Consider the following 22,215-nt stretch of genomic DNA (forward strand, 5'->3'; position numbering starts at 1 on the left):
TTTTCTTGTGTATTTTCATGCTAATTAACAAAACGTCAGGAAATGCATGCCAATGTCATTGAGCACAGCTTGCAATTCAACTCGTTAACTACAGAAAAATTATTGGCCCTCCGAACTTTCTCTTTGTAGTTGGAATCCGGATACAGTACAATACACATTTCAGCTCAATACATGATATATGACAATTGCTCACAATACACAGGTAAAACAAAAGCGTTTGAGGGCAAATTATATTTCTACAATCATTCCTGGTGCAATAGTTCGTTTCATTAATTTTGTTAGTTCCATTTGTTATGCAACTTTTTTGTGCCAGGGTATGACTGAGGTGCAGTGCTGAGGAGAGGGGGGTCAGTGGGGTCACTAACCGGGGGCGCTTGACTATTGGGGCCCATAAATAATGCCTCAATTTAAAAAAAATTATAAGTAATAATTCTGACTCTCTGTTATCACAAACTGTCAGTAATAGAAACAATACTGACACAAGTCTATGAATTAAGTAAGGTAGAAGCAGTTTGAGTCTTTGTTAAAGATATTTTGGTTAGGAAGTTCTCACTTCTCATCTCTGAAGAAGTTGAAAAGCTTCTGAATGTGTACCAAATAATTTGATTACAGCAATACGTACAATCATTGCCAAAAGTACTTAGAACACCAAGCAATTTGTGTTGTTTTTATATTTTTCAATTCTTTCCCCGAATATTCCTATTTTTGTTCTCCCTTCCACCCTAAACAATGTGGATATTTTAGAAAAATATCATAGAAGTAGCTGAAAAAGATGTACTTCCTAATCCCCTATGCCCTCTTGTGGTAAAAATCAACATTGTTCAAAGGGGGGAGGGGAGGGGAATGGCTGAATTTGCCCTAAAAAACTGACGTTAGTGTACCAAGGCTTTAGGCAGGCATTGTACGTCATACAGATTTACACTATGGCACACGCATCTGTTTGCAACATTTTGTCGGTATTGGTCGAGTTTAGTTAGCAAATAAAACGTTTCCCAAGGCCTTTAAAATTTCTAAGAAATTTTTATTTTTATGCATTTTGGTGTTAAGATATCAGTTATGCTCAAATTATATGAAATAGCAAACAGAAGTAATAGCCACCGAAGCAGTTTAGCAATCATCCTCTTCAAAAGTTTCGGGGGAGGGGAGCATTCCCCGTACTCCCTAGAAGTGTCTGTTAGGTGTACTTTACTTTTTACCTTTCGTCCCAACCCGGGACCCATAAATCCTCTCCGCGGCCCTGCTTAGGTGGACACACGTATTTAAAAAAAATAACAAAAAATGATTACTTTTAAAGCAATTCTTTCAATTTTGAAAATGTCAATATTTCAGTCCTGTCGGGTTTAGTGCACAACCAGTTTTTGTTTACCAAATAATACTTTGCTCTAGAAATTCAACACGGATATATTTGCCAGTGTAAGGCTGGTTTTCCAATCGAGGCTGTTCTGAGAACTGTCATGGCGGATACAATCGACTTTGAGAAATCTGAAAAGTGCAACTGATGATGTCTCAGCAAACAAGTTGCTTCCTTTTTTGATGAATTCTGAGGAGGATGACTTGGGAATTGAAGAAAATTCAGAGAATGGTTTTAAGAATTAAAACTGTGTGACTTTGAAAACATCGCAAACAAAGACCACAACACAAGCCAAATGATGATGGGCGAATCAAGTCAGACAGCGAGCGTTTCTGTTTTAAAGAGATTTGCAAAAGATAACCTGGTTGTTCAGCTAGAAGAGGTATCTATTTTTAATAGATTGACACTTTATTTTGAAAGTCTAATTCAAAGGCTTTTACGTTGATACAATCATGACAAAAAGTGGTCTTTTCGAATCTAGGAGGCCAAAACGATATTTTTACTTACTCTCTTTGAGTTGTTGTTGCTGATAAAATATTTTGTTATACTGACAGCTTTGCTGCAGGTTCCCAATAAACGGCGTAGATAAAGGGGGTCAGAAGGGACGAAAAACCCCCTGTAAAGCTAAACTGCTGTTTTGTCAGAAATCTTCTGAGCTTGTCGGAAATTTAACATGGTTTTCTATTTTTATCTAAGTGTTACATTTTGATAGAAAAGATTTTTAATCTTTGTATGGTGATTTCTTCTGTTGTATTCATCTACAAAACTGTACATAAACTCAATCTAAGCTTTATGAATGAAATATTCATACGAAAGAGCAGCCACTACCATCTTAGAAACAGTAGATTAATGAAAATCCCAAAAACTTGAACCATCACTCATTGAAATCGAAAGCTTGTCCTATTTAGGATGCAAGCTTTAAAACAATCTACCAGAAAACTTGAAAAATCTAAATACTCTAAATACCTTTAAAGTAAAAATCAAACAATGGAAGGATAATTGCAGCTGCAGGCTATGTAGAACCTTTGTAGCACAGGTTAGGTTCTTGACATGAATTGTCTAACATGATTATTTTCAACTATTTATCTAATTAAATCCTAGGCATTTTAATTTATTTCTTTAAATAGCTTTTATATCACTGTATAATATTATCATTTTTATTCCTATAAATAGTAGGCTTTAATTAGCTTATCGTTTTAGCTACTACTGTAAAGAATGCCTACTTTAAATAAATGAACTATTTTATTATTATTATTATTATTATTATTATTATTATTGCTCCGAATCATATTGACAATCTTGTTCAATAAGGTATAGTACTCAAAAAGCCTTTTTCAGTGGAAAAAACAAGAAAAATCTTTGAGTAGTATGATCTATGACACATGACTTTAAATTTACGACAAATTTTTGAAAAATAAGAGCTATTGTAAAATTTTTGTCAGAAAATCTAAATTTCCACCCCTCCTATGAATTTTCCTACCTATGCCACTGTTCCCATTCTTTTGGTATTTTTGGAATGTGCTGTTGGCATTGACCCATGTGAAAAAGCTTGATGCATTGGACAAAAAACTAATTTTTAATGCTTTCAAAAAATTGAATTTTGTACACATTCCATGCAATTTCTCTAATTTTAGCACCCAGGTTTTCAAACCTTTTGGTATACAATTTTTCCAGCCCAGGTTTGTAATCCAAAGATAGAATAGAAACATAAAAATTTAAAGTAAAATCTTGTATTCTAGCTGGAAAACTTACATATGCTCACAGCTATGCTGGACTTCTTGTGCTCACAAATCAGACTTCTTGTTATCCAAATATAAATGAAGTCATGCATATTATGATTTAGTAATGATAATTTAATAATAATAATTCATTTATTTACAGTAGGCATTCTTTACAGTAGTAGCTAAAATGATAAGCTAATTAAAGCCTACTACGTAATCTATAAATGGGCATCATTGCTCATAGCACAAATACTTCTGCTGTCAGCTGATAATATGCTGTTGGTCACAGTGATGCATCAGCAAAGTAAAAAATGTGTTCCAACCTGGCTTGTATTTTGATGCCATCCTTATTATTCAAATTAGATCTTCCCGATGCCTCATTCTATCATATAACACCCTTTTACAAACAACAACAATATCCATTTTTCAAAGGTGGTTGTATTATCACTGCATTTACCAAGCTTGAAACAACTTGTTTGTTGAGTAGTTTTTTAGTCTTGACATGGCAGAACTGGACAGGGGTGGCTTCAGTTGATATAAGCTCTTATCTAAATAATTATCAGATTACCAAATTGTCCGTTATGCTGCTGGTAAATTCAGCCATCCATCCCTCTGTGGAACATTTTTCTTGATTTTCCTTTAAAATCCCCTTTTTAATATCAGTGATACATATTTTATCCATAGAGTTGTTGCAAAATCAACCAGGGGGTGTCATACGCTATTATTCTTCAATTTTTATGTTAAGACAGCAAATGCTTTTTTAATCCTGAGTTTGATAAATGGACTGAAAGCTTTGGGCTTAGGATAGAAGATGCTTGCTTCCAAAGATTGCTTTCAGTTTTGCAAAGGCAGTGCCAAGAACTATTTCAAGAACCAGAACCAGTTATTAAACATTTCCCTGTTGGTATTTATGAATAATTTGATCAGAAAAATTGATTTTAGAATGGTTTTCTATTGCTTGAGAAAGACAAAGATATGAACCTTGTAAAAAACATGTGAAGTAGTGTATATTAGTTGGACTATATCTTCAATTATCTTGTTTTATCTTGGAAGTAATCAACAGGCAAACACTAAGTAAGACATGCATAGGTTAATTTCAGTTTCTCCAGCAACATAATTTAATTCTGTTTTTCTTTGTTTGATTATACTTTTTCACAATAGTTTCATGGAGCAAAAGACCTGGTGATAGATGAAGAGCTTTTGAGACCACTGGACCGGTTTGCAGGTGTATCTGTTCTGAAAGTGAGTATTCCCTACAGTATACCATACCAGTCATTTGTAATGAAACTTATTGTAGCTAATTAATCTTCTGACATGGGATAGTTGTTCTTGTTAGACAGTTTTAGTATCAAGTTTGGTCAAGAAGCGGAATTTTTTTGGTTCCAACATGATGGCAATTTTGCTCTTCCACTGCAGAGTTTGCAATTGAATCTCTCTACATTATTTCAGCAAGGTCTTAGGGCCTGTTTACATTGAGGCGAGATTCCTGGCTAGCTGATTTTCCCGGCAAGGCAGGTTAATTTACTGACATTATTTACACGTAGCCAGAAAACTCGGTCAAGTAGGATAAAAAGCTGCTGAAATTTCTTCTGTAAGAAATTTGTGCTCTTGTTAGAAAGGGATGGTATTTTGTTAAAAAGTCATTTGCTGAAAAGAAAAAGGATCATTAGAAAACTCAAGATACAAAAAATGCAAGATTGTTGAGAAAAAAGGCTGCACACGGTACAACACATGCGTGTGTCAGGCCATTTTATCCTGGCCAGGCAGGAAACTCTGCAATTTGCGTTTACATGAGTTGGCCAGAAAACTTGGCTGAGCGAGATCCCGCCTCTGTCTGCCGGGATCCAAACTGTCCATGTAAATGCTCAAACGAGAAACTGCTGATTTCCTATACATGCTGGGAAACTCTGCTAGCTGGGATACTCAGTTAGCCAGGAAACTCTCTTCCATGTAAGCAGGCTGTTAGTATTCCAAGCTTCTCTTGCTTGATCTATAACTTAACTTTTATGCTAAACTAATCACAACATGTAATCACAACCTGTAATTATTGATTAATCAATGACTGATATTTTTAAAACTATTTATTTTTTGTTAATAATGTGTGTATTCATCAATTTTTTTATTATAATTCTCTCAGTTAGGAATAATGGTTGATGAAATTTTTTCCAAAATTAAAACAATAGTTGCTATGGTTGTACCAGATTATACAAGCAAATAACAGAGTAATGTTCAAACTAAAAATTTCTCAACTTAAAAACTGTCTCTAGAAACATTAAGATGGCGCTAAACATATAAATAATATAATGTCATAATGCTTTCTTACATTGTACTGGTTCATTTTTCATTTGCAAAATTTTTCATTGGAAAATATTGCAAGACTTTTTAATTTTTTAGCAACATGGTGTTGAGAAGATCTACAAACTTGAGGCAAAATGTGCAGATGTTGGCTGTGAAAGGTAAATGGAAAGCGATGTGATTGCCAGGGTACTTTGGTAGCTTTTTAAAGCCCTGGCAAAACGACTAAACATTTCACTAAACATTTCACTGAACTTATGTTTAGTGAAAAGTTTAATGGAAAGTTTATTCCTTTTGCTACCCTGTTTAGTGTTGTTTAGTCGTGTTGAGTGTTGTTGAGCAAAGCTACATTCTGGTCAAAAATGTTTAGAGTGGTTTAGTGTTGTTTAGCAAATGTTTAGTCGTTTTGCCACCAATTAAACATTTGTTGTGCTAGCGCAGGCGCCGTAGCTATGGGAATCCAAAGGTTTTCCAGGGTTTTTTTTCTCGGTTTTCCTGTCTCTACGTGACCCAAAATCTCTAGAATGCCTTCGTGAGACATTTGCTTCGTCTCTTTGTAGGCTACTGTGTCTTCTTCAACAGTCAACTTTGTTATCGATGTGCTAGAAAGTTTTTTCTTTTCCCTTTCTTTTATCAAATTCCCTTATTTTTTTCCCTTATTCCCTTATTTATTTTAACATTCAACAAAACAAACAGAAAGCAAGATCCCCTACAACCCCACAGCATCCTACACAGGTCGTAGTTAAAAAATGTTGAGCAAAGTTTAGTGAAAAGTTTAGTCACGTTTTGTCACCCTCAATAAACTTCCCTCAACTTTACTAAACAAATATTGCGTGAAATGTCTAGTGAAATGTTTGGTCGTTTTGCCAGGGCTTAAGTAAAAGGCTTTTTCAAGCACTTAAAGAGGCAATGTACTATGACTCATTCCCTATATTTTTAGCTTGCAAAATCAAATGTGACTTTTTTGTACCCTATATAGTTAGAAACACATTCATAGAATATTTGGCAGCAATTTCAGGAGAGATAATCTACAAATTCTGGAGAATTTGTAGGATTAAAACATCTGATATATAAAGATTTTCTCATTCAGAGTACAAAAATTCAAGCCATTAGAAACAAATAAACGCCAATCAAGATTCGAACATTAACTTTAAAAAATTGGAAAGTTAGCAAAGTCAAAATAAAAGGAGAACGTTAAGCTGTCCACTTTAAACGTTAATATCAGCTATCTAACAGTTTTAAGAATAATTGTACATCAAGGACATTGGATGGCCAAGTTTCGTTGGCTTTTTCTCTGGGTGTGATCACGTCTTTTGATCCAAGCGGGGAGTAACAGCTTGTTGACAACTTTGAGATCAAACCAGAATTACTGACGCTTAAAACGTCCCTGAAACAGAGTTATTTTTGCTCACAGGGAAACTAAAAATGCTAGTGTAATTATCAGCTTTTTTTAATTTCTTACTTTTTGAGGATTTTGCTAGCTTTCAGTTATCCCAACTATTTCTAGAAACAATATCTATGAGATTATCTTCTTTGGCCATGATCCAAAATGACTCAGGTATCCTGTTCTTGGGGGCTCGTCTAAGTAACACTTTCTCTTTCTGTCTTCAGATAATGATTTTAACAACTATAAAATATTATGCTAACTAAACTAAAAAGTATAAAATATTATTACAAAAATTTGACTCACCATTACAGGAGATTAATATTGTAAGTAACTACGAAACAGTGAAGCAAAATAGATAAAGCAAATTACGTTGAGATCGAGCTCTCTCAGTAGTTGAACTAACAGGGGAGTGGGTACCCTCTGCTTTAAAGAAAAAAGCCATTTCGAAACTTTTTGCGTACTGCGGTTGTGGCATGCTATCAATTTTACTATTACTGAATACTGCTTATAAAGGTTGAATTTCTTGTCCAAACTTAACCCTTGAATGACGACAGGAGGCAAAAATTTTGTAATTGCTTTCTATTTCAGGCGGATGTATGTGACAAGGCCATACGTTTCAAGAATGAAGATGATAGTAGGTAAACAAGAGTATGAAATTTCCCCTTACACAAAGTGTAATGTTGTTTGTAGGAATTCCAGCTATCGTGTACATCTCTATTACGTGGTAACTTGATACCTGTTCCTTTAAATGTATCTCATTAAAATAATGAAAGTAATATAATGTATATTGGTGTATATATGAATTTCTGTGTACCTGTCTGTCATAGGATTCTCTATGCCTTTTCGGCAAAGCTGTCTAATCTGTCTGATAATCGCTTTAAACGTGAGACTCGGAATCGCAACTCAGAACCGTCCTGTTTTATACACAAAAGCGTATCTTGTGAAATGATATCGAATTCAGAATAATTTTGTAAGAAATTTTAAGTTATTTGAAAATAATCATAAGGTGTTTAATTCAATTTTAATACTGGAAACCTCTTTATGTTACGTTAGCTATCGTCCTTATATTCAATCTAATTTTTTTACTACAATTTCTATTTCTTGAGATCTCATGTTTCTGATTTCTATGAAATGTCTTTTTTGAACCTATTCACGCAGATCACATAAAGCTGGACAAAGAGAAGAAGCTGAATATCGATTACAGGGTTGTATTTACTCCAAAAAAGGTGCGTTTTAAATTGTGACAAGCAGATTCGTTCGTTTGAATTTCTTTTTATCAGTTTGCTTTTGGTTTACTTTTTGTATTGGTATGTTTTCTGTTTTAGCTGGCTCTCTGTGACCACTACTTTGAAGAAGAAGGTGTATATGGAGGTAAATGTTGTCTATGTTCTTTATTTGTGAAATGGCGAGAAACTTTCAAATAGAAAACAAAGATTGCATTTGTAGTTACCAACTTTCACAAACTCCATTGATTCTTCTGATGATGGATGTTTATAATCTTAAAAAGAGCTATTGGTAATAATTGTTCTTTTGCTTTCTGTTTCTAGTTTATGGCAACGGTACTTTTTTATAAATCAGTGTTAAATTTTCTTTTCTCAGATGTCAAAATGGAAGAACTGCCATTAGATTTCATTGTACTTGATGATGACGTAATGTCGATGGAAATGCCTTTTTTCTTCAGAGATCTCTATTTGGTGAGTCCTATCCAACGTTGTGAAGATAAAGCATTATTTACATGCCTTTGTATGAATCGTGAAGCTGTTTAGTCACAATCATCGATTATCGATTAATATACTGCCTCGATAAATCTTAAGCTTTGCTAAATAACACGTTAATAATCTTTTTTATTCAGAATGGGGATTTAACGTGGATTTCAACTGTTGCAAGAACTATCAAAACGATCCAATCAACATTCGGCTCCATTCCAAAAGTTACCTGTTTCGGGACTGCATCAAAGGTAACCAATTTAGAAGCATTACGCAAGTCGCTATCATGACCTATTTGTATGCTTTGCATATATTTATTTGAGCCTCAAATACATTTTCATATAAATAAAATATTGTAAAATTTGTTTGAATTTGTTTAAATACGGTCTTTATAAAAATGCCAGTTGTGGTGACAGGATAGTTTGCAAGTTGACTTGAGATTGCTGTATTCTTTGAGACTCTGCAGTTTGGCTTAACTCCTCTTGGTCTAACTTTCAGATGGTTTATGATTTACTACAAGTTATTATGGAAGATGAACGAGAATATATTCCCATTGGTGGACCAGAAATCTCCTCCCTAGTGATATTTGATAGAGGTAGATTACAGTTCTTATTCTCTTGATTGCATAATGTAACATTTCCAGATTGTACTATTTCAAATGACATGGTTTCAAGGCAAGTAAATAAAAGGGCAGGAAAAAGAGGTTGTGCAACACTTAACAAAGGAATTTCCTTTCACTGTAGTTGATTTTCAACTCTCAGTGCATCCAGACACTTTTGAAATCCCAGTCATTGCCTAGCAACCCTCTAGGTACGTTATTGTAAAGAGGATTTATAGATACATTATATTGTTGTATAGCAATCTTTATTGGTGTGAGGACAGCTCAGTAGTTAGGGTCGAAAACAACGGATCCAAGGGTCGGGGGCTCGAGTCCATAATATGATCAAACTTTCACCCAGAATGAGGGGAGTCACCAGCTCCCTTTAATTCCAGGCGTAGGAACCACAAGGTGCGGTCATATCGAGCGGAAGAACCACGACACTGCTGGATAGGCATAGCTTCTCAGTGTCTTAAAACTCACTTCAGATGCTTGATAGAATCAATAAAAGGTGAAACCTAGACTCTCTGGAATAAGAATCTAGCAAGCCCCATGATGTATAGCTATAAAAAAGATCAATATTTATTGCAGATGTTGATTGCGTCACTCCACTCTGCTCACAGCTTGCTTATGAAGGACTGCTTGCCGATGTGTTTGGAATCTCTAGTGGTATGGCCATAGATTGTATTGCCTATCATTTCTTTCTGCAGGCTTTGTTTCATTCCTAGTTAAGTAATTTACTGATTGTTATTGAATGACTCAAATATGTTTCTATAGCTCAAATTTCTACTGGAGGGACTTCTAAGCATTTCTTATAAGCCACCAGTTCCGAGCCTTAAGGGCATTTTTCGCCTGAGATTGATTGTAGCTTTTTCTATGAATTCTTAAAGAGCCAAATTTGGCGATACAAATCACATAAAGGACCTTTAAGTGATCGAGGAAGCACGGCATTCAAAGCTCAAAGAATTTTCGGGAAAACCTTGATTCATTCGTTTGTAAACTTGACAAAATGATAACTAGCACAATTTCTCAATTTTTTATAATTTATCAAGGATATGTTGATTTTGGCAAAGATGTGACTGGAAGTGATAAAAGCACGCGTGTTTTGCTTAGTTCAGGTGACCCGGTAAGTATTCAAGAAACCATTTCAATTTCAGTCCCTGCTGTTTGGTTGATAAATTTGTTTAAGATAAAAGGAATAGTCTGAACAGTGAAATTCTTTTCGAACCCTCATATCCGTATAAATACTAAGAGACAAAGGTCATAGCTTTAAGTATTTAAACATGATTTCACAAGATCATTTTTCAGCCAAAGTAGCATGCTCTTCCTGAACATTTGTTTCATGGAAAAACTAGTTTTCTTCTTGTGCGCATGACACTCTTTTTGCTTTTATACATAGCCTGTATGCTTTATGGAAATAATCCTCTCCCAGATGAAGAACGTAGGTTAAATATGTCACACAGCTTCTTAATGAAATGCAATTATATTGAAGTGGCAGCTAAAAGAACTTTCAACAGGAAATAGTGGGAAATGAAAACTTGTTTCTGTAGATAGTAGCTTTAGATTACATTTTAAAAAACGCAGAAACTAATGTTTTTAATAATAGAGCATATAGTTTTTTGAAGAAAGCAATGTTAATGCAATGAAATGATTCAAATGAATTCTTTCCTCTTTACGATTACAATTTCTTGATCAAAGATAAATTCTTTTCTCTTTTCCTTTAAGGTTTTCCAAGAAATAAGAGACAGGCATTTCACTAGTGTTTTTCCTCTGCTGAGTAATAAAGCGAAGCAGTTGCAAGTTGGATATAATGTTAGTTTTTCCAATTTAGTTTCCCTTTGCGTTTATTCGTGTCTTTTTCAATGCTTTTGATAATCGACATTGTAATACCTAGCTACCTATAAGAAAGAGCAAGTCTAAAAAGGATTCTATTTGCTTTTCTGTTTGATGTAACGGTTAAAATACTGCCTTTGCTTATTCTTAGATGCAAAAAACAGGTGTATTTCAAAGCTTCAACTCTCCATGATACATTACATAATTGCGTCATTTATATTCAAACGCTGACAAATCTCTGCTGCCTTGGCACAACAAGTTATGCATATCTCCATATTGCCAAATATCATGTTGGTTTTGTTCTTGAATTTTCTTTTGATGTGTCAAATAGCACACTACATCAACCAATTTTTTACTATATGTAGTCCATGTAGAAATAACTACTTCAGTCCATTGTTTACTGTAATGGTTGTAAAACTTCCTATGGATGTTATTTTCATTATTCACAGTTTGTCAATGCAATTGTTTTGTCTTATTTTTCAGAAACGAAACGATATTCAGTCTGTAAGTGATATGAAAGCCTTTGTATCTCAGGATTTAAAAAACCTGAAACAGCAGCACAAGTCGCTGTCATTACGTAAGGAAATCTGTTCATTTTATCGTTTGTTACATTTTCCACAAGTGAAATTAGTATTTTTTTAACGTTAATTACATTCACGAGCTTCGATGCGCCAGATTTAAATTTCTTTGTAAATCCCTTTTACATAGCCTGTTTATAGCTGAATGTTTTGGAGCACACCTGCTCGCTAGAAAACTCTTGTGTATATATGTCTTTAGTTTTGGATTAATAAAAATTTCACCCTAATTTATAAGTTTCATTTGATTCCGCTCCAGATATCAGTGCCTGTGAGTCAATATTAAAGAGAAAGACCGCTGAAGAATTCGAAAAATTCTTACACATGGAACAAAGTGAGTGAATTTAAAACTTTCATCATATATCATTTTCAAAGTTGTGGGTGAAATGTCCCAAAATATACCAAAGATTGTGGAATAATTTGCAATATTAAAATATTATAAGTTAGCATTTGCTTTTGATTGATAGGTATATTGGATGACATAGAAGTCAAAGAAACGTTTGCTTTTATTGAAGAATGCATAAATAGACAGGTGTGTTACCTAATTTTCCCTTATTTGGTCTGTTTACAGACAATTGCCAGACACTTGCTTAATCATGAAGCTATCCCCTTTCAATCCACAAGCGGTTACCCACTTGAAAGGTAGCTATTTGTTTTACCCTAATAATAACATGAGAGGAAAATGATTAGAATTTCTAAGTGTCTTTAGGTCGCTGGTTTCGGGTTGTCTGAGGTAGAGTAATCTAGATCCTATGTATATAATTGAGAGTCACTGTATGAATTAAATTTTGACCTTCATAACCTTTTTCGATTGGGGTTTTGTTTAGGTCATGGCAATACAAATAATAAAATGTTAGCAAATACAAAGTTATTAGTCCCTTAAATAAAACTTTTTTGTTTTTTTCCATTTGTAGGCTTCTCAATATAATGTATTACGGTTACTTTGTTTGCTTTCGCAGACGCGTGGAAGTAAGTAGTTCCATTTTTAATGTTTCCCAGTTTCATTATTTTTAGTTGAAAGAAATTGTTGTATATCACTTGTCAGTAAATTTTTGTACAAACAGCATTTTTGTGTACTACTGCACTTAAAATTCTTCCCTTTGATTCTTAGATTCAGTACCACAAATCGAGTTATTTTATAAATATTCAATTTAAACGGCATTACAACTGTAACCCATTCAATTTTAAGATATTCAAAAATTATCCATTTTGTCACTATCATTTTCAACTGCCCCTTTATCACCTAGTATAGTGCATTTTCTTCTTTAAAACTTCACTATACTTTGAAAGTACATTATCAAACTTTTCTTTTCCAGCTGCTGATGTCACTCGTTTAAAGTCACTGAAACTTCAATATCTTCAGGTATATTTTATTTCTTTAGCAGCTAGACCGGAATCTGAACTTCAAGGAAGATATCTGAAAAAAACTCAGAAAACTTTGTTTTTAAGGAGAATAAGTATCAACTCTTTTGTATCGTGGGGGCGATCAACTACTTTGTAGCCACTTTTAATCATCTTCCACCAAGACATTAGTGAAATAAACATTCGTTCCACTGAAATTTGCAAATTGATTTAATTTTGGCGTCACTGTGTATTGCTCAAAAAAAATTGCATCTTATAAAATCAGACTTATATAAGAACAACCAGCTAAAACTAGTATGGTTCGGAACTTATGAAGAATTTATTGCAAAGTAATGATAGTAGGGTTATTGCAGCATATTGGCTAAGTAGGCTAAGACCTTAGATGACCTAATCATTGATTTATGTTATAAGTTAGGTATTTCAGCTTTTTACCTTAATTGTGCTTGAGAAAGAGGCTGTTCCTGAGAAATGTAAGAATGCCATTTTGTCATCTTTCTGACGGTTTTAAGGTTTTTTTCTTTAAAGAGCTATGGCTACGAGCACCTACTGACATTCAACAACTTGAGCAAAGTGGGCATTTTCAATGAAGGGCCTGAGGTATATTTCTTTAGTTCATTTGTTTGAATATAAAAGTGGATGACAGGCTGCAACTGAAAACTTTGATCCTTTTGCTCGTTGAAAACTCAAAATTAACGCACCAAATCGAGACAGTAAAACAGTCTGGTCCCCTGTTTTCTTACTAACCAGACCTCTTTTAAAGCTTTCTAAAGTTTCTTATAGAACTTTGAAATCTACAGAAACAATGTAAACATTTCTTTACTGAAGTCAACTATAGGACAGAAATCATTTTCGTATCATGATGGTAGAGTCTGGAATTAGCAATTTGTGGAGACTAAACTGCCATCCTGCCTTGACACTTTCACAGAAGGCCTTTGATTTCTATGTTATCTATTGCTTCTTTTCTTTTTTGTTTTTTTAAGAGTAATATTATTAGTATTGGCTGTAAATAGGTAATTATATTTTTAATAGGTCAGCTTTTAAGACAGTATTGTTTTTACCGATAGCTTGTCCATCTGTATAAATAGAATAAAATGAAATGGAAGTGAAAAATGAAGACCACGTCTTGTTTGTCATTTATTTTTAAGGAGGGTTCCACATGTATTGCATGTTGTTCTAATGAAGCCTAGACATTGTTTGGAATTAGGATACATGATTATCTTAAGCATTGAAGAATGAGTTGCTATTTCAATAACAGTAGTTTTAATTGCTTGTATTGTTTTAAGAAAATTTCCAAAGTTAACATATCGTTTAACCGTACAATTATCATCTCCCTTTTCAGAAAAAAATTCAGTTTCAACGAATAAAAAAGAAGATGGATCTTGTAAGCTTCTGTACTTTATTTGCCATCAAGTATAGTGCATTCATAAGTAGAGAATTGTCATGGTGACCTTGGTGATGTGATGTGATTGTTGTGATGATATTCGATTTGATCAACGTTTTGTTATGTGATATGAGAAACACGTCTGTGAAGCTTATGTACAAATTTTTCGTAGGATTTTCCATCGAAGATCTCAACCGAATGTTTATTTCGTATTTTGGATAGAGATATAAAGATTGAGATAGTTTTTATGTCTGATGTTTATGAACTCTCATATTTAATAGTTTGAATTTTTTCATTTTCTCAATTTTTATATAGGTGCCAAAGAATCCAGCAAGTATCAATGTGAAGAACCCTACTGACATGTCATACATATTTGGAGGTGCCTATACACCACTCTCTATCAAAATAATTGAGCAGGTGATTCAGCAGCAATTTCATTTCAATGCTATCAGTTTTGCTTTACCTAGACACTGTTTGGGAAATACCTGAAGTTCCAATTTTTTGGAATTGAAACTATAAGCACCTATATTGTTTGCTAAAACTTCACAATTCAACATCAATTTGTACTAGTGAATATCAGTCATTCCTTTATAACTTGCTTACATCAGTATCTTCCAGCGCACAGAAAATTAACCAATCTCGAAAAAGGGTTTACTATGAAATTGCTGTGGGTGAAATAATTTAGTTTGGATCGATACACAAGTTCAACTCAAGGCCTTGTTTTGAAAATTTTGCCAAATTTCGATGCACGACTTAATTGAGCTCATATTAGAATTTACCAACATATTTTTGCCCAGGTACAATTTTTCCTTTTCTTTATGCTTGTATTTTATATTTTTTGACGATATAAAGTTTGTAAAGTTGTAAGGAATTCGACCACCAAAATCGTTCCGGGTCGACCTTCCCCCTCAGTAGCTAATCACGGCCAAACCCTTTTGTAATATTAATCTTTGTGCCATGATCAAATAAATATCACAAGTACCTTCCATGTAGCTTAAAACTCTGGTGTGTAATACGATTTTGAAGTCAAAAATTTATTGCTAAGAAGATTGTTTTACTCGGTGTTTTGTGCGCTCTAGGAAGTAAACATGTGATTACAGATATAGCGTAATTTTCAATATTTTTGAAAATTGTTTAGTTAAGACGGCTTTTAAAGAGCACATCTGTGTAAAGGTCCAGGAATTCATTTCAAATAAAGAATGCTAATTCACTATATCTTATTTGTCAGATATAAGAATTGAAAGTAAGATAGTAGAAAGGTCACAGGAAAAGCATTTTTTGAGTTTCCGAATATTTTTCTGCGTTTATTTGATCTGCTGATGGAAACAACACCTTAAGGACCTGAGCAAAAGCTCCAACGTTTGGTATGACATTTTACCTTGAAAAAATGAATTGAATACTTCACTGAACAGCATCCAGTATTCAAAGGCATTAAAATGATCAAACTCTTTTGTCCAACTTGTTCACTCATTGAACATTGTTGGACATTGTTCAGTTTATTTTTTATCGGAGCTAGGTCAGACACTACACTTTTGCAGTGCCAGGTTAAATTTGATTAGGGAATGCATTTAGCCAAACATTTCATGTTCTTGACTCATTGAGCAAGATACTGGTATGTATCTGTAGCTCGTCTGACATTATTAGGTGAGCATATATATGCTTAGTTTATTTTTTCTGTCCGCCAAACTTTTTCTATTATCTGAGTCGCCTCCAATTCCTCTCTTTCACCTCACTCAAGGGCGATCTCACTCCCTGGTTCCAAAGTCCTCGCTTTTTGTAAACAAAATCATGACCAAATGAACCAATTTCCAATTTCAAGTATGCTCAATTTGTACCTAACTCTTTTAATTGCTTTTTAGTACATTTGTAAAGGACTTAACACCGTTGAAAACCTGCTGAAGCCTGAAGGAATTTCAGTTTTTGAGAATAGAAAGCCTTCTTCAGTTCGTGGTAAGAGGCAAATTTTATCTTTCTTTAAATATATGTCCTTTCTTAGCAAATTGCCGTCTCTGCACAATTGTACAACCCTCTTGTATGTTATGTGTGGTTATGTGTGTGCTTTGATCTTAAGCGGTCAATCACGTCCAGAGGCGGCGCCAGCCGGAAATATGCAAAGTGGATAGAGGGTAAGGTGCTCACCCTGTATTTTAGGTACCACACTCGAGAGGCTTAAAACGTCCATTTTTCGAAGATTGTATAATTAATAGATGAAATGGTTGATTTGTTGTTGCCTTTGTTGTCTACATATAATATGATCAAGATATGTTCTTAATGCGCCTAATAGTGGAAGTTTTCGACAAACAGCTCTTTTGGATTGATCTACGATACCATCAAGTTCTAGTCTGTAATCAGACTTTAAAGCTAGACGTCAAACTTCCATGACTAACCACTTACAACTTCGACCCATGTCCACCCCACTCCATGTCCACCTCAGTCCACCAAACGACGACGTCGAAACCAAAGACATATTTGGGAGCTAACCATTTTGTTGATTATCGTTCAGTACAGAATGTTATTAAGGAAATAGAACAAGTTTAGCAATTATTTGGGTAGGGGTGCAGCCCTCTCTTCCAACAGCCTGAGTGAGTATTTATTTATAGTTGCAGTTACTATCGAACTGTCATCATCGCTTTTTTGCAACTTCCTCTTTACTTCTTTCACTGATTTACAATCACTGCCAAAATTACTTGGAACACCTAAGACTTTGCGCTGTGCTTTTCTATTTTTCATTTGTTTTCTTGAATACTACCACTTCCGCCCCCCTTTCCCCCCAAAACAATGTTGAAAGTATAAAAAAAATCAAACAATCCACAAGAAAAAGCGTTATCCACAAACCCTTTCTCTTTTCTATAGTAAATCAATATTGTTCCTAGGGGGAGAGGGGGATGGCTGAATTTGCCTTCGAAAACCTACGTTAGTGTTCCAGACTTTTGGTAGTGATTGTACTTTCACTAAAACACTGCTAGGCACTTTTTTCCTATTTTTCTCATATTTCTTCTTTGTCCTGATTTTGATTAGTGGCATCTTATTTCCCTTCGTGCACAGTAATGACTTCAAAAAATCATCAAATTTTCTTTCATTGTTTCAAGCTTCATTGACGACCATTTGTTGCAGAAAATTGTAAACAAATTTACGTTGCAAAGGCTCATTTATTTTGAAACTTTTCCATTTCCTGACAAAAAAACTAGCAAAAGATTTGCCATCCTTTACTAATATCTTTCATCCAATACTCCCCCCTTCCCCCATCTCTTTTAACACTCCATTTTTAAACTTGTGCTCACTATAAATCTTGCAAATTTTCTGGAATTTTTTTGCTCAAAACGACCTTAAATTCTTTAATTTATGTTTGCAACACCATTTGAAAAATTTCGTATGAATAATCCAATATTCTCCCTTCTCCATCTCTTTTAATGCCTCTTTTTTTCATATTTTGAAGCTACAAAAAGCCATTTACAACCATCTGAAACTGCCAAGAAATCAGTTCTTGTTGTGTTTGTTGGAGGGTGCACACATTCTGAGATTAGTGCTTTAAGATTCCTTGGAATCAAAGAAGGTTTGTTTTTAAATACTTCAGTCGTTTTCATTCCAGATGAAGGGTAAACTATGAAGATAATCTGCTCTATACATGATCTTTTTTCTGTTATCAAAGTCTGCAATCGCCTCAAATCAGTGCATTCAAATAGAAAAATAGGCTTATATCAACAAATGAGTTGTCAAGTGAAGATGCTTTTTGCTTTTTACAGAGCAATGTCACAAGTTCAAATTTTTTGTAAATTACATGAAAGCTGTGTGATATTTATTATGGTCCATAACAAATATAGGATGGCAAAAACATTAGCAAGATGATAAAATTGCTAATATTATTGTGAAAATTGCTTTTATTAAAATAAATGTTAAAAGTAATTATCACTTCAGGTCAAATTACCAATAAGAATATTAGATTAACTTTATGAATTTGATTTCCAGTCTTCAAAAGATAATACTTGTTAAAGCATTGACATTTATGTGTACAATGAGAATTTGAAAGATTATGCAGCTGTAAACATTCTCCAAACTATTTTTTCTGTTAACTGTAAACATTTTTTCTGTTAACTCAATTCTATAAGCTGTCTATGTCCATTTGTCAGATCTTCTTGGTTTTATCTAAAAATTAATCATTAGAAAATTTTGTTTTGATATAAATTCTTCTTTTCAGGATATCACTTCATGGTTTTGACAACTAGTATAACTACTGGTGTATCCTTTGTTAAATCACTTTTGCCGCCATAAGTGCAGAACAAGATGACAAGAGCAAATGACTGCATTTATGCTAAATATTATAATAGATACATGATTTCTTTGTTAAAGACTTATTGCTTACATTGAACTATTGCATGGCACAGGTATCCCATAATACATTTTCAGACAGCCTTAAATCAATTTTTGTCAATCCGTAGAAGATTACCATCATTCTTTTAATCATCACCTGGACAATTTGCTATGCATGCAAAGGCTCATTGTTAGCATGAGTCTTTAATATGGGACTTTGAAAGCTGCCACCAGCCCTTAGTGATTTTAATAAAAAATCTACCTGTTGAGGTAAAATGATAATTTGTTTTCATATTCAGAATTTGTTGATACACAATAGCATAACATTAATCTCTTTTAATTTTCTTGCAAAATTTTGCTAATAGTCACTGGTAGATTTTTGGTTATATTTATATAGTTCATCAAGCCATCTATTTTAACCAAATTGTGCAAGCGGTTTTAGAATTTCATAAGACTGACCATGCCCTTTTAATGAAATGGAACTAAAACACAAATTTGATTTTAAGTATAGTGATTGTCCATAAAAACTCATTGGTATTTTATAAATTTATGTGACCAGATCTTATGTATACAATTCAATATTTATTATTGTTGATAAAAAATAATTTTGTTCCAAGTTTTATCAATTTATTACTAGAACTGTATTCTTGTATTGCAAACTGCAATTGGTCTTTTATATCATAGAAAATGTCAATAGAGAATAACTTGATTATATATGTGCTTTAGTTATAAAAATAAATTTTACAGTTAATTTTTTTTACCTTGCAACTGAAGAGCAAGTTGGGTTGGTTGTTGCCTGGGTATGGCATACTTGCCACTAACAAGCTCATCGTAGTGACTATTATCATCTTCAGTACCTGTTAATACAATATTTCTTAACTGAGGAAGTTCATGAAAAGGTAAATACTCCTCTCCATATGGTAAACCCTTAAGCTGACGGGAATTTAAGTTATCAAAGCAAGTTTCGTGCTCTTCCCAATGCTTATCACAAGCTGCACACAGAAAATTTGAATCAAATGTAAAGCAAGTGCAACTTCTCACATTGCATTTACGATTGCTATTTGGGCTGTGTTCTTCATGTGTATGCTTACACCTGCATTTTGCTCTCCAAGTTGAGACATCAAACCCCCTTCTTTTTTGCAGCCACCATTCCCCTATATCTTCAGGCCTTGATGGAATAAATGCAAACTTCTTGCAAGAGCAACCTGTGCTTAAACATTTTAAGTTGTGGCTTCTTTTCTCTTGAAATGATTCATGTTCATTAAGTGAATGTCCACAGAAGCACCTAGACTCATTAGAAACTCTAATACAATCAAAATTGTTTCCAGGACACCTCCAACCAATGTAGACTCCTGTCTCAATCGCCTGTATTGCAGCCTCCCTCTCTGGGTCAAACAGTTTCTTGACCCTAGCTGCAAATTGATCTCTGTGCATGGCTCTTGCAACGTCCAGTAATTCAGCTTTTTTCGCAGGTATTATAGGTTTGACTGTATATTGATGTCGTGGCACTAAAGCTTTTGACATAGGAGATATCGATTTCTTTTCCATTTTCTGTTGATGGGGATTTGCGCTTCTACTTTTGATGACCCCTAAGTTCTGTGACGAGGCCTTTGTTGTCAGTCCTGGATTTTTCCCTTGGAGAGATACAGTCTCTTTATTGTTAAGCCGAGTACCGACGGTTGCAAGAGACGTACTGCCGATACATTGATTAGGATGAGAATTTCTTGTGCTGCTTTGAATTCTAGGCAACCCTTGACCGCCTTTGCTATTGACGACAGGGTGTCGTCGTCGAGCACTCCTTTCTGGACTAACCACGTGCACAGCTTCTTCATGCTCTCTGATACCTCGACGATCTAAACTACCAAATGAAAAGTTTTGGGGATTTCGCATCTCCCTGTTGGCTGTTCTCGAAGCTGGGTTTCGGGCTTTCGGTGAAGATAGTTTGCCTACAGGCGTAGCTGGACTTTTCCATTTGGTTTGGTTATCTGCCATATTTGTTATTGGAAATCGTGGTTGTTGTCTAAGCTACAATTCCTACGCAGCGACAAAATCTTTCGTGCAGCACTGTTTCAAGAGAGCGCAGAGGGACAGGTTCTTGCCCAATACTTTTGGATGGTCTAGGGGGGTCTCCGTTAAAACTTTTGTCAATTTCAGATAAAAGCTGGTTAATGTTATGTTGAAAAAAACTTAGTTAATATGAAAACTGGCTTATCCTTACTTAGTGTTCTAAAGATATTGGAATGTGACGTTCAATGAAAGTTTCCGTTAATGCACGAACAGTGTAAAAACCCATCAACTGACGAAAAACATGAAAATCCAAAGTTAATAATGCTTATAATATTTCCATTAAAACAGGATAGAAACCTCGCCATTTCATGTAAAAATCGTTTTGGGTGATATTTTTTCAATGGAAGACAAGTGATAATTTATTGTCCACCAAATTGCCATTATCACTCAATGTTGTCTCTTTTAAGAAACTGCTTGCCTTACAATTACTCTAAAATTGTTTATTTTTTCAAGTTAATGTAATTGTTGAGTTGAAACTACTCTATAACATAACGGATATACTCGACCACTTTTATGAAGTAACTGAATTCGTTTATCTGTTACAAACCGATAGAAGATGCGACAAAATATATCTCCCTTGGCCTTTTTACTAAATCTTTAATATTTCGTTTTAAGCCATTAATCTTAGTTGTTTAATGTAAAAAGATTTTCATGTTCCTTATGTCTTTTTATCAGTTGACTTTTGATGGATGCTGATGATAATAATAATAATAACTACCTCTAGGCCTACTTCTGGAATTGAATGGAGGTCTATAGATTTCATTGCCTACTACTTCACAAACTTCACCCCCAGATGCGACAAGTAGACGAGAGGTTGAAGACAACACGCAGTAGAACAAGGTAGGCAACTTTATATTTAATTGGGTTTATCTACAAAATTGCATGGTTCCCTAGGGCAATTCTGGAATTTTTTTAATTGGTGTATGTTTTAGAAAGGGAATCAAACAGAGAAACTACATAGAGTGTAACTGAAAATCTATTTTTACGATAACTCTTTAGCTATTTCGACTAGGACATATCCCCTTTAGTCTTTTATTTTCATAAGTCTACTGAAATAACTTGGGATAGGTAGTAATTTTGAAACATCTAAAACTTACAGCAGGCCGATACGATAGAACACTTTTGCTTAGAAATAAGTTTGGTTCTGGTTGCTGAAGACACCCTTTTCACATTGAAGTAAAAAATCTTGGTATCATGAACATTGGATAGTTTTCCACATTTTCACATTTTAGCTGCCATTGTTCATGATATAACAAATTTAAGGGCTTAGGTTTTACGCAAGTATTTTTTGTGTTTGTCAATTAAACATTCTAATCACAAGCAATTCATAACATGAACTGACATTATGTCTCCACCAAAAGCCATAACCCTGGACTTACGGTGGTCACAAGGCAAAGGAGACCCATTTGCTACACCCAAGAACCACTTTTATTTTCTCACTAGAAACTACAAAGTAAGACGATCATAGTTTGAATTCTATCAAGTTTTGGCAAAATTAAATGAGACGCTTCAATTTTACAATACTTTTCAAAACAAAACAAAACAGAACTGAAAAGTTATGATAAGATGAGAATGCCTTGGAGAGCTGAAATATCTATGATTTTATTCGCAGCACGTTTAGACTAAGAGAG

General features: G+C 34.2%; 2 protein-coding genes across 3 annotated transcripts; one reads left to right on the plus strand and one right to left on the minus strand.

Moving 5' to 3' along the window:
* Positions 1-95: 95 nt before the first annotated feature.
* On the plus strand, positions 96-22,078 carry LOC135687169 (vacuolar protein sorting-associated protein 33B). 2 transcript variants are annotated; one of them, XR_016144982.1, is made up of 25 exons: positions 96-202; positions 1,387-1,733; positions 4,234-4,314; positions 5,467-5,528; positions 7,343-7,392; positions 7,913-7,980; positions 8,080-8,125; positions 8,354-8,448; positions 8,607-8,711; positions 8,959-9,055; positions 9,650-9,727; positions 10,111-10,184; positions 10,784-10,870; positions 11,375-11,468; positions 11,726-11,800; positions 11,934-11,998; positions 12,381-12,435; positions 12,783-12,829; positions 13,354-13,425; positions 14,168-14,209; positions 14,525-14,626; positions 16,069-16,159; positions 17,646-17,762; positions 18,405-20,838; positions 21,309-22,078. XR_016144982.1 is itself a non-coding variant. In XM_065203665.2 (24 exons), exons 2-24 carry the CDS (start codon positions 1,647-1,649, stop codon positions 18,476-18,478), a joined length of 1,764 nt encoding a protein of 587 aa, XP_065059737.1. In that variant the 5' UTR covers positions 96-202; positions 1,387-1,646; the 3' UTR covers positions 18,479-22,078. The 2 variants fall into 2 exon arrangements, 1 of the variants encoding a protein (XP_065059737.1); XM_065203665.2 differs by having other exon boundaries at positions 18,405-22,078.
* LOC135687171 (uncharacterized) lies at positions 19,265-20,509 on the minus strand. The gene has a single exon (XM_065203668.2). It carries the CDS (start codon positions 20,507-20,509, stop codon positions 19,265-19,267), a length of 1,245 nt encoding a protein of 414 aa, XP_065059740.2.
* Positions 22,079-22,215: the final 137 nt, after the last annotated feature.

This window comes from Rhopilema esculentum, chromosome 20 (genome assembly GCF_057945365.1).
Source record: "Rhopilema esculentum isolate cy_ngs chromosome 20, ASM5794536v1, whole genome shotgun sequence".
NCBI classification, from domain to species: domain Eukaryota; kingdom Metazoa; phylum Cnidaria; class Scyphozoa; order Rhizostomeae; family Rhizostomatidae; genus Rhopilema; species Rhopilema esculentum.